Genomic DNA, 12550 nt, shown 5'->3' on the forward strand with positions numbered 1-12550 from the left:
CATGTGACCATGCCTCACCTACAGTGTCCAACATAGGCATATACAAGGTCAGTGGTGGACACTGGGGGGCAGGGCATGGTCCCATGCTCCTCCATGTCAGCCATCTTATGGACAGACTCACCACAGAGCAGGACACCACAGCCTGAAGGAGGGGAGTCTGATTTTAGTTCTCTGAAGTACACAGGGAGCTACTATCAGTATATACAGTGAGTACACTTACTAATACTTTATACTGAACTATTATACTATAAAATGGCCAACCCTTTAAAATATGACTTACCTCTACATACATTTAACGCAAGATCTGTACCTGTTCTTCACACACGGTATTTATGCTTAGAACCATTGTTAAAGGGACTATGTCACATTGAACGTTCATACCAGTCTTATGGCAGTAGAGGAGGAGCTGAGTAGATTGATATACATGACTGTGAGAAAACATTCAGAATACCCTATTCATCTAAATATCTTCTTATTGTTGGCTTAGGAGTCCAGTGGGTGGTCCTAATTAGTGATTGGCATCCTTCCCTGTACTAGTGTACATTTAAAGTTAACTGTCATTCACTGAGTAGGCCCGCCCACTAGGAAAGCTGTCTAGATGAATAAATTACTAGTTACGTGGGATCTTTACCAACAAACATGTATATCAATCTGCTCAGCCACTCCTGCTCTGTAACTTGCCGCCTACAGACTGAACTGCATATGCAATGTGACAGGTTCTCTTTAAGGACACAGGCTTCATAGTTACTGAGAGTGAGTACAGTAAGAATAGTCTCGCCTCATCTGTGCTATTTCTGCAGCCCACTCCTTTCCATTTAACTTTTAAAACACAATTATGAAATAAGATAATTAAATATAATTTCCATTTAGCAAAAGCTGAAGCCTTTACATACACATCTATATAGATGCCGGCGCTACCTTGGGTGACTGGGCTACGGCTAATGTCACTTATATAGAAAATGATTGAAGAGCCAAGGATGAACACTCCGAGGGCCATGTCAGATTTGGCTCTACCCACTTCTGGACTATAAAGGGTCCTCATTTCTGTAGGGTCGTCTGTCATAGCGGATTCCAGACAGGGTGAGTTTTATACAGGTGTGTAATAACATTAGTGTTGATGGATGGTAAAAACAGGGCAGGGCTTTAGGGCCGTTCACACTCTCCTCTGCTCTCTGAGCATTAGCACTCAAAGAATTGACATGGTGCGTGAGCCGTCCCTTTCAAACAGATAGCAGGCAAGATTCGGAGCAGAGTCCGCGCGTGGGGGTTCCGCACTGGGCAAATGAGAATGGGCCCTAAATATTTACTTTCTTTAAAGTAAATATTTGTAAAATGAAGAAGAATATCATACTGATGTTCTTCTCCTGCTTCTCCTGCAACTCATACCGGTAATTCGGTCCATGTAGGGGCAGTAGACGGCTACACATCGTTCGATGCTACTGGCGATGCTCTGCCGCTCTCTATTTTTGCCTGCTGAATTACGCTATGTAGGCCCTGTTTCTCTCTCTCTCTCTCTCTCTTCTCCTAGCATCTCCACAATATTTTTGTTTCAATTAGAGATGAGCGAATTAACAGTAGGAATGAAGCAAAGATCGTCCGGCAGCTTGTCAGGCTGCTGGCTTTGTAATCCCTGCCGCTCCGGGTGCCGGGAAAAGCTGGATCCAGTTGGCAGCTTGTCAGGCTGCTGGCTTTGAAGTCCGTGCCACTCATTCAAGGTGTCGGGAAAAGTTGGATCCAGTCCTGGGAAGCTGGGAGAAGTTTTCCAGGACTGGATGCAGTTTTCCCTGACACCCGGAGCTGCACAAACTTCAGAGCCAGCAGTCTGACATGCTGCTGGCTGGATCCAGTGTTTCTTGGCACCCAGAGCAGAGCAGCACAGACTTCAAATCCAGCAGCCTGACAAGCTGCTGGATGATCCTAACTAAGCGCTTTGCTTCATTCCTACTGTAACTTCGCTCATCTCTAGTTTTAATAAATTGAGAATTACTAATTGATATATGGTAGTTGGAATTTTGCCTTACATTTTTGCAAACACATTCATTTAGCAAACTAGATCCATCCCCTGATATCCTGCTTTTTCCCTCCCAGTGTTGACAGCTTGTAGTCTAGGTTACTAACCACCAAAATCAGTGGTCACATTTTTTAAATCAGAAAGTTATATAGATTTGTAAATTACGTCTATTTAAAAAAAGCTCAAGTCTTCCAGTACTTATCATCTGCTGTATGTCCTACATGAAGTGGTGTACTGAACTGTCCAGACCAGTAGTAAATCCCCATAGAAAATCTCAACTGCTCTGGACAGTTCCTGACATGGACAGAGGTGGCAGCAGAGAGCACTGTGTCAGACTAAAAATATTATACTACTTCCTGCAGAACATACAGCAGCTTCTATGTACTGGAATACTTGAGAAACAGAAGTAATTTACATATCTTTATAACTTTCTGTCATCAGCTGACTAAAAAACTACAGATGTAGCCATGATTAACATGATCAACAATGTATGTCTCTGCCCCCCAACACATGGTCTTTCAGATCCCCTACAATTTCCCTAAAACCCTAAAATGTCACATAAATAGTTTATAACCATGTCCTCCCATGTTAGCAGATGATTAAGAATCTCATTTACAACTATATGACATCTGGCTGCCGCTGTCGTATGTAAACTATAGCCCATGGCCACCGCATATAAAATCCATAAAGTGACTCAAGTACCATGTTTTTTTACATCACACTTTGTTAAATGGGACCCTAATCCAGTTCATAATCACAGACGGCAGCAATGTGACAGAGTAACACAATTCCATTATCCCGGCCGGTCCTGGAGTGCGGCTTTACAATAGGAAGCCTGGCAAGTCTTCTCTGCCGAGCTTATTGGTTCATGAAAAGGTGGCACAGATTGCAGTAGCCTTCGCAGCGAGGGGAAGCATTTGTCATTTAAAATATACGGTTGTAATAACATCAGAAATAGTACCCAATAAATCTACCTTGCCTAGGTCTCATATATATTGTATGTAAAGCGGTTTTGCATGCACCACAGAGCTGCCATAAAAGATTAAAGGAGCTCCGGCCCATGTTCATTAGATACACGATGTACACCAGATGGAAATGTATGCATTCGCTTATAGGCGGCACACATTTATCTTTAATTGTATAAGAAAACTTGTCTCGCTGGAAGCACGATATTTAAAGAAAATTCGTTTTCTTGCTCCGGAAAAAAAATAAAAATAAAAACGGCATGGAAATGAAGTCTCAGGCCATGTTCACACAATCTATCTTTTACATAAATTAATTTGAAAACAACAGCCATGATTAATGCAAAAGATACATATACACATAGGGGGGAGAGTTATCAAACATGGTGAAAAGTTAAACTGGCTCAGTTGCCCCTAGCAACCAATCAGCTTCCATCTTTTATTCCTCACAGACTCTGTGAAAAATAAAAGGTGGAATCTGATTGGTTGCTAGGGGCAACTGAGCCAGTTTCACTTTACCTCATGTTTGATAAATCTCCCCCACTCCGGACGGGACTCCAACCAGCTGCATGGAATACTGAGATATCAGACGCACAGACATATCAGCTCACACAATGGAGAGTGCGCCCCCATCCCAATTCAGCAGAAATGAAGATCATCCGGCCGGTACTGCAGTACCAGCCAGGATGATCTTCTCCGACACCCGCTGTTCTGTGACCCGGCCGGGTCACAGAACGGCCAGTCTCATACGATGTGTGAACCCAGCCTGGAAAGTGTATAAGAAGTATCGAAAAAAAGAGAAAAACACTATAGAAACACTTGTTAGGAACCAGAAACCGCATCATGTTTCCAGAACAATAAATTCGTTGAACGCTTAAAAATCGAGCACTTTATAAGAATCCTCATGATGTCGCATTGTGCGGCTTTTTGATCCGCTGTATTTCAATTTCTAAGCATTGCAAATTTACATTTAGAAGCAACGGCCTACAACCACTAATATCGCCATGGAAACCAGGATCTCCGCGGATAAGGGAGAAGGAAGGGAAAGAAAAAAAACAAAAAAAAAAAGGAACCTCACAATAGCTTTAATTTCAGACTACACTTTTTCTGAAATATAAAGAAAGGAAGAAAAAAAAAAATGTTTGCAGAGTGAAGAAACGAAACAATACCAGATGTTATTTTTCATTTTGCACAACACTTTTTAACCCCCTCTTTCCCAGAACGGCGTGAATATCTATATCCTAGCCACCACCCCCCGGTAATAATACAAGCGCTGGATAAATAGGTCAAGCCATGAGGGAAAAGGTAGCAATTACTCTTTCCGAGACAAGATCTATGGTTCCGTAAGAAAACGGTTATCTGCTACGCGCAGTCTAAATGTATCGCCTCTGTTTGGTATATTAACGTGTTTCACTTGGATCACTCCATACCTGGACCTTGCAGAGGTAGGTTCAGCTTTGGCACAGCTGGCATATGGAAGATGGCAATAAAGTAAAGGTAGTCTGTTGGTGTCCAGTGCCATGTTGTGGATAGAAAGATCCTGAACATTGGATGTGCTTCTCAGCTTGCTCTGTTCTATTGAAGACGATCCAGGGCTGCTTTCCGATTGGTGTTGCTTATATGTCACTAACTAACACAGGTTTTGGTTCTACTGTCTAAAAATGCTGCAAAAACGTCCATTTTCCCAGAATAATAAGCCATGGGATCCTTGCAATGGGGCAAATGTGTTTTTCTTACCCTTTCCATGTATATGGTATATGAGGCTCTTCCATTCCAAGGAAAGACCATGTAGACTCTTGGAGGATAAACAGCCTAGTCAAGCGCTCTAATGTATGCCATTGCGGGAATGGCTTCTTTGCTAGGGTAAATCCATAGGGGAAGGATCTGCATTTTTTTCTACACAGAAATTGATCTTTGGTACAGATTGGTAAATCTACATCATGTAAATTTTACGTCATGGGTCGGGTTGAGCGAGCACATAATGAACCCCATTGAAATCAATGGAAGACTGGAGCATTTAACTAGGTGCCCCTTGCTCGGAAGAGAGGAGGGTGTCTGGTTCACCTTCAAGAGATGTGTAAACGAAATATGCAAAAATACAATAGGTTACTGCAAGATAGTTGTCAATTGACGGCATACTGCTGGTGTTGGATCTAATGTGTCTTGCAGTAACCACGAGAACCACGAGGTGCTCTATCAAGCACCTCGACGCTCGCTATGCTCGATAGAGAATGCTCGTCTAACACTAGTCACGGGTTAAGTAAGTGTGGATTCATTTAAAATAAACAGATTTCCTACGATTTCTCATTGGAAATCCACCAATCAATGCACATTGGAAAATCAACACCAAATTTCCAAAGTAATTCTGTCATGTGGGCATTTACCTCTAGAACTTATGACCTCTCTAAAGGATGAATGATAAGTATGTGGTCCCACCGATCATGATTGGAGGTCCTTTGTCCCCCAAGAGCATAGAGAGCTAGTGCGTATGCTCGACCCCTGCTCTATTCACTTGCTATGGGACCCCTGAAAGTAGGCAAGTACTTATACTGTGTGGTATCCTACTCTATGGAATAGCATAGAGGTCTGCGCTCTCCCATCCATAAGAACAATGAAAACCCTGCTGGAAACCACCAGATCAGAGGCCATTGACAATTTTTGTGTTGTTTGATTGGGGGTGGGGGGGGGGGCATAGGTACATTTGCTGTATAAGCTGGGGAATTGGAAAGAGCCTTACTAGCATTCCCCCTGTACTAAAATCAGAACACTCCAGCCAAAAAGGAACAATGTGTCTACTATTCCTGGCTTTCCAAAAGGTAATCTTTACCATTCTAGTGCAATGAACATATCCTCCAGAAACAGCGCCACTCTTGTTCATAGATGGTGTCTGGTACTGCAGCCTCTTGTACAGTAGATGAGCAGCAACATCAGACACGACCATGGACAAATATTTATTTTCGTATTCTTAAAGGCCAAGCGCTTCCTTTGCCCATTGCTAGTTTTGATCTCTGGCTTCTTCTTCCTCCCCCACTAACCCTGCACAACACTGGACTATAAAGCAGCATTTTAGAAACTAGATACCGAAAACTTCCATTGTATTTGACTTCTAGTAATGTATTTCAGGCTTTGCATATTCTGAGAAGGGCATGCCAGAAGTGTCCACTAAAACCGAATCATTGTAGCACTCACAGGATTTGTTAGAGAACAATAGTATTTTAATGCAGTTATCTTTCATATACAATACTATACAAAATTGTGCCCTATTGATGCATGCAAAGCTATGGAATTGTCAAAAAAAAAAAAATCAAACTCTGTGAGTGTTCACAAATTCTGTTGATGGTGTGTGTATCTGTAGACTATAGCTTCTCTTCTATCCGAAACAGCAGTGCTGGCGGGTACACATGCTCCACAAGCTTGACGTTCCCTTCCCTCCTCTAGGGGGCAGAGTATGACTAGCATGCAATACTTCCCCCCGCTTGCCCTGCTTGCTGCTCTCCGCAGAAGCTTTTCTACAGCACATCTCTAAGCTGACCGACATATTTCTCTCTCTTTCTTCCAGATCTTCATGCTCCCAGTCCCTGCCTGAACGTGGAATGCAGTTTCGGAGCAGCATGTGTCGTGAAAAATCAGAAACCGATCTGCGAGTGTCAGCAAGTGTGCCAGAGCGTGTATGACCCTGTCTGTGGTAGCGACTCACGCACTTATGGCAATCCCTGTGAGTTAGAGGCTACAGCTTGCGCCCTGAAGAAGGAGATCACCATCAAACACAAGGGGCCGTGTGGTAAGGGATAAGCTGAGCTTAGTGTTTATCCATGTACTGCGGGCTTATAACACCATATTATATTCCCGGGGCGTCACAGAATGCAAATGCTTACAACGTGGGAAATAGCAAAGAGTAGCAGATTCCTTCTAAGTAACCGTAGACTGTAAAAGGGTCAAGATGTAATGTGCTTTTTTTATGCTCTTCCAGCCTTCTACGTATGAAACGTCTTTATCAAGATGTATACGAGCACGGCTGCAACTCTCCGGAGGGGTTAGCCGATATCATCAAAAATTGTTAGTATTGTCAGCAAAAGGCACAATCTCTAATATGAGAACTGTGAGATTTAGAGGGACCGGTCTGAGTTTATAGGTCAACGTGGGATGTTTCCTACTGTATACAGATACATGTATAAACAGTGGCTTACAATACATAGCCATGGGCACATGCCGTGAATAATTTATGTTGGGAGCTGAAAGCATCCCGGATTCATATCTATCCAGATGTATCCTTAAAGGGATATGCAGTAAACAACAAGGGCAAAGATGAGTAGAATAACTTGGTTATGTGATTAGCACAAAGAGTTAATTGATTGGGAAAATTATGTTATATACTAGGAGTGGAAAAAATATTGTAAGTTTGAGTACTTAAAGGGGCTGTGTCTTTAAGAAAACTAGGTCTAAATGGATGCATTATGTGAAATTAAACATATGTCAAATGTACAAGTATTTCTGATGAGAAGTATAGATTTGCTAATTCCCCATGTGCCCGCATTGTTTTGATAACCTGCATGCCCTGACCCAGGGTCAGGCATGCTCAGTTCAACTGCAATCTCCAGGGAATACTGACAGTTAGTCTCCATTGAGCCTGCAAGCAAGGGGGATTGTGGGGAAAGTGTGTGCATTGTTGCACGGCAACAGGAAGGTCAAGGAGAGAAACCAAGGAGTGATTAAAACTGTTGGAGAGAAAAACAGTACAGTAATGTAGGTTGCTGCACTGAAATCAGCCCCATACTTATTTACCTACTTTGTGTCATGACACAACCACAGTGCCATAAGGCTTTTTTTGAACTGCAGCCCGTTTCCTGTGCACTGCATCGGTCTATTCCCGGGCACCGGCCTGGTGTGAAGCACAGGAGGTGAGCCCTCCCGCCCCCAGTGTGACAACCCCGCCCTTTCGATATGGCTCCATTACAATCAATACAGCCGTATCAAAGAGGGGAGGGCAGATTGTCACACTGGGTGTGGGCGGGCCAGCCTCCAGTGCTTCAGGCCAGGCGGGTGAATAGACCAGTGCCGTGCACGGGAACAAGGACGCTGTTCAAAAAAAGAACTTTGGCACTGGTATCCCCGCATCGGCGCCAGTCTATTCATATAAATACCTTAAAGTGATGTACTCATGGTACATTCGCTTTAAGGTCCCCATAGTCACATTACACATTAAACGGTATGATGGCCTCCCGACTCTTCCCCCACCAGAAGGATCAGCCATATTGGAATCCAACTCCCTGACCATATTGTTCTCGGAAAGATATGCTGCCACTAGAGCTGTCTGGCAGCGACTTACTTCTCTCCATAAAGAACACATGAAAGTTTGGCCGCAATGAACATTTATATGTTTGGGGTGATCAGGAGGATATCCATTATCTAACTCTGCTATGTATATACAGTACTACAGTATATACTATGTATATATGTAGAGACTACCATGGCTGTATGATGTACAATCTATAACCCATAAGATGGGAGGAAAAAAAAACACATTTAAAGGATCCAAACATGTAAATTCCAATAATAAAGCTCATTCTACTGCGATAGTGATGCCCATGGGAGACACTGAAACTCCCACTGGGAATTGTATAATCACAAGAGATGGAAATGTTGGAGGAAAACAAAACAAGTCAATGCACCAATCCAGAACAGGGTTACAAAAATTGCCATCTGCTGCTATTTTGCAGGCTGTATTTCTATATCCTTTGTCTTCCAGAATGGTCATACTGGGACTGGTCATCCTGCCTCTACCTATTATCACATTCCCCATTGTGGAATCTCACCACTAGACCGGCCATCTTCTCCTACTGCGGAGCGAGCGAGCGGGTTAATAGTTTAGCTTCCTGCATAGTATTGTTTTATTGTGAGATGGGATTCTGGGTCCTGGTAAAATGATGAGGTCTCAGAGTATGCTCCTTGTTGCGAGTAATGAAAGTGCTGAGCGTCAGGGAACGACAGGTCAGAGACTGTGCACTGTTATTAGCTGGCTTTGTCCCTTCTCACAAGTCGCCGTGATCTGGCGTGTCATTTTATCTCATACACACTCACTGGCTGGGCACACGCATGTTTATCATAGCACTTTTCCCCAGCCTGATAAGCAATTTGTTCAGTTTGCATTGCCTGTCTGTGCACATTACCTAGCCGTCATTTTCAATCTGTATGATCCAGTGCTTCTCCTGCTTATACTGTCTTATCAGTGAATGCATTATGAGACATTTAGATGAGGGGGATACTTTCTGGGAATGCTCACAACCTGCATATTCTATGACCACTTTGCAAATTCAAGGAGATTCTTTAGTTTATTTTTATTTTTTTATTTTTTTCAAATTTTTTTATTTTTTTTTGGCATTTATACAATGAATTGATTATTTTACTGAGGACGGTGAAGATTGTTCGTTCTACATCAGCTACAGACACCCATGGTGGGGCCGGATGGATTCAGGTGTGAACGAATGTATGAAAGCTGGCATGATTGGTGCCACCCATGGGCATGGCACATATACAGTAATATTTTGTGCCCAACACCCCTGTAATAACAGCGCAGTACGTTGTGTAGTGGCTGTGCTGGGTTAGGCCCCCTTCACACGTCCGTGTCAGTTTTTACTGTCAGGAAATCCTGATCAGGAGGCCTCAAATGTCATCAGGAAAGTATCAGGATTTCCTGACAGTAATCCGTTTTTACCTTCAGGAAACCATCAGGAAAAACCTTCAGGATTTCCTGATGGAAGAAGTAAAAATAGGACATGATGGGAGATATAGTTCTGCAAACTGGATGGCCACAGCTTGCAGAAGTACAACTCCCATCATGCTCATCTGACAGGTCATGATGGGAGATGTAGTTCTGCAAACTGGATGGTCACAGCTTGCAGAAGTACAACTCCCATCATGTCTTGTGAGCAGGGGACATTGTGGGAGTTTTAGTTCTCGGGACAGCGGCGGCAACTGGTGGTGAGTCCCAGGCAAGCGGGGGGAACCCGGTGCAGTCTTGGGGGGGGGGTGGTATTGGGCGCACGGGAGAGGGGGGGGGGCGGAACTCTGGCGCGGGCGGGCAGCGGCTGGGTGATCGGGTGGCGGGTAGGGGGGTTCGGGGGTGGCGGCCGCAGCTGTTGTCCGGGTGCAGGGAGTCCGGGGGGGGGGGGGCGGGAGGGCACTGATCGGGCGGCGGGCAGGGGGGTTCGGGGGTGGCGGCCGAAGCTGTTGTCCGGGTGCAGGGAGTCCGGGGGGGCGGGAGCTTACTGATCGGGCGGAGGGCAGGGGGGTTCGGGGGTGGCGGCCGCAGCTGTTGTCGGGGTGCAGGGAGTCCGGGGGGGGTGGCGGGGCAGGAGGGCACTGATCGGGCAGTGGGCAGCTGATGCCCTCTCCGGAGGCGCGATGCGGCGGCAGCAGCTGATGTCTGTGCGCGGGGGCTCTCAATCATCCCGGAATCATGGGCACTTTCCTGATGTACATCAGGAAAGTGCCCGTGATTCCGGCGCTCCCATAGACTTCTATGGGGGCGTCCGGGACGGAATTCCGGACAAAAATAGGACATGTCCTATTTTTTCCGGATCATTTTTCCGGAACGGACACCCTTCCGGAAAAATCCGGAAGGGTGTCCATGCCTAATCAGGCTGGGTTCACACTATGTATATTTGAGGCTATATTTGGTCCTCATGTCAGGTCCTCATAGCAACCAAAACCAGGAGTGGATTGAAAACACAGAAAGGCTCTGTCCACACAATGTTGAAATTGAGTGGATGGCCGCCATATAACGGTAAATAAATGCCATTATTTCAATACAACAGCCTTTGTTTTAAAATAACAGCAAATATTTGCCATTAAATGACGGTCATCCACTCAATTACAACATTATGTGAACAGAGCCTTTCTGTGTTTTCAATCCACTCCTTATTTTGGTTGACATACAGCCTCAAATATACGTAGTGTGAACATAGCCTCAAAGTGTATGGGTCCGGAAATCCGTCCGGATTTCCTGATAGGAAATCCGGGTGGTATTTCCGGACATGTGAAGGGCAGCTTAGCTCTCATTGAAGTGAATGGAAGATGAGCTGCAGTAACCCAGCGTGGCCACTATACAATGTATGGAGCTGTCTGCTTCCAGCTCTGTTTTTCTGTGTATGCCAGAACCATAGATCTGTCAAACAGATAATCGTGGGGGTGGCAGGTATCAGATCCCCACTGATCAGGTATTGATGACCTATCCTTAGGATAGGTTATCGATAAGTTTTAATTTTTAAAACCCCTTTAACCAGTTTGCCTCAGGCCTCATACCCAAATGACTGTATAGAGGCACATTGTGTGAAGACGTTCTTCCCTTAAATACGACGAATTATAAGCAACAAAGGACTTGACTTAATAAAAGTTGGTGGCATAAATACGAACCCATCTGCCCCATAGTTTTTTTTTATAGACGCCATATTTTAGAGAGCTATAGCTTGGTAATGTGCACGGCATCTAACCCTCAGGGTTTTACAGGAAAACATTGTGGGTGACCGTGGAGGAGACTCTAGTTTAGATGAGTATGGGCTTTTTTCCTTCTGGAGAAATGCGAATTTATATACTTGTTCCCAATGAACATTACCTTAAAGGGGTAATGGAGTGCACCGTGCTTGTGCGGCCACTGCTCTACTAGGTCACTATGGGGTAGTCAAACATTACTGAGTTCAGCACACTGCAGTGTTCTTCGGCCCTATAGATAATGAATTGAGCAATGGCCGCGCACACACCATTCCTTGTATTCCCATTCTTTGGATCAGTAGGGGTACCAGTGGTTGGACCTCCACTTATCAGCTTAGTATCCCTTATCCTATGGATGGAAAACCCCTTTAAAAATAGTCTCCATATTACTCCTCTATATTCTCAAGCCAACCAATAGGCTATTCTGTACTGTTGAGGGGTTGTTATAGAAGAGTAGACACCTCTTTTAGGGTTCAGAGCAGATTACTGGTGCTGGTGTGCTATCGGTTACTGTAATTGAAGTGATCATAGCTGTGGAAACTTATTTTTTGTCAATGCTCCATGGGAGAAAAGTACTAAAGCAACATTTAGGGGCGCATGTTAGTAATTAGTTAGTATGTCTTTCTGTATACCAACTAGTAGAACTTGGAGCACACTCAAGGAGTCACCCATGTTGAATGTATTGAATGTTCATATGTGGCTACAAAAAATATCAAAAAATTCCCATGTGTCTAAGTGAAGAAGAACAATTGGGAATGTGGTGGATATCACTTTTTTGTCTATGGGAGGACTAAATAATCAGACTGTTAGGCACCTACATGGGGGAGTAATGGTGGGCACAATCCTATTAGAAATAATTGCACATATACTACATAATGGAAAGTGTGAATACCCCATTTAATGTTCCTGAAATCCTCGGAATGCTGGATACGGTCTTCCTCAGAAACAACTGTAACACAATATGTAGCGCGTTCCGCTTTATATCCTTTTCTTTACACCCTCCATTCCAGACTCTATAAACGTTTTCGCTTCACGATGCGATGAAGCTAAATGAATATTTTCATAAATGAATTGTATTTTCAATTACAAA

The 12550-nt window shown here is 44.1% G+C and overlaps 1 protein-coding gene across 2 annotated transcripts in view; it reads left to right on the forward strand.

Annotated features, from left to right (window-relative positions):
* The window catches only part of AGRN (agrin), a 352404-nt gene that overhangs the window by 244130 nt on the left and 95724 nt on the right, over positions 1–12550 (forward strand). For both annotated transcript variants that reach the window (XM_069948832.1, XM_069948833.1), the window contains exon 8: positions 6533–6754. In XM_069948832.1, the coding sequence (XP_069804933.1) occupies positions 6533–6754 (222 nt within the window). The remainder of the gene's footprint in view (positions 1–6532; positions 6755–12550) is intronic.

The sequence above is a fragment of the Dendropsophus ebraccatus genome, chromosome 12 (genome assembly GCF_027789765.1).
Source record: "Dendropsophus ebraccatus isolate aDenEbr1 chromosome 12, aDenEbr1.pat, whole genome shotgun sequence".
Lineage (NCBI taxonomy): Eukaryota > Metazoa > Chordata > Amphibia > Anura > Hylidae > Dendropsophus > Dendropsophus ebraccatus.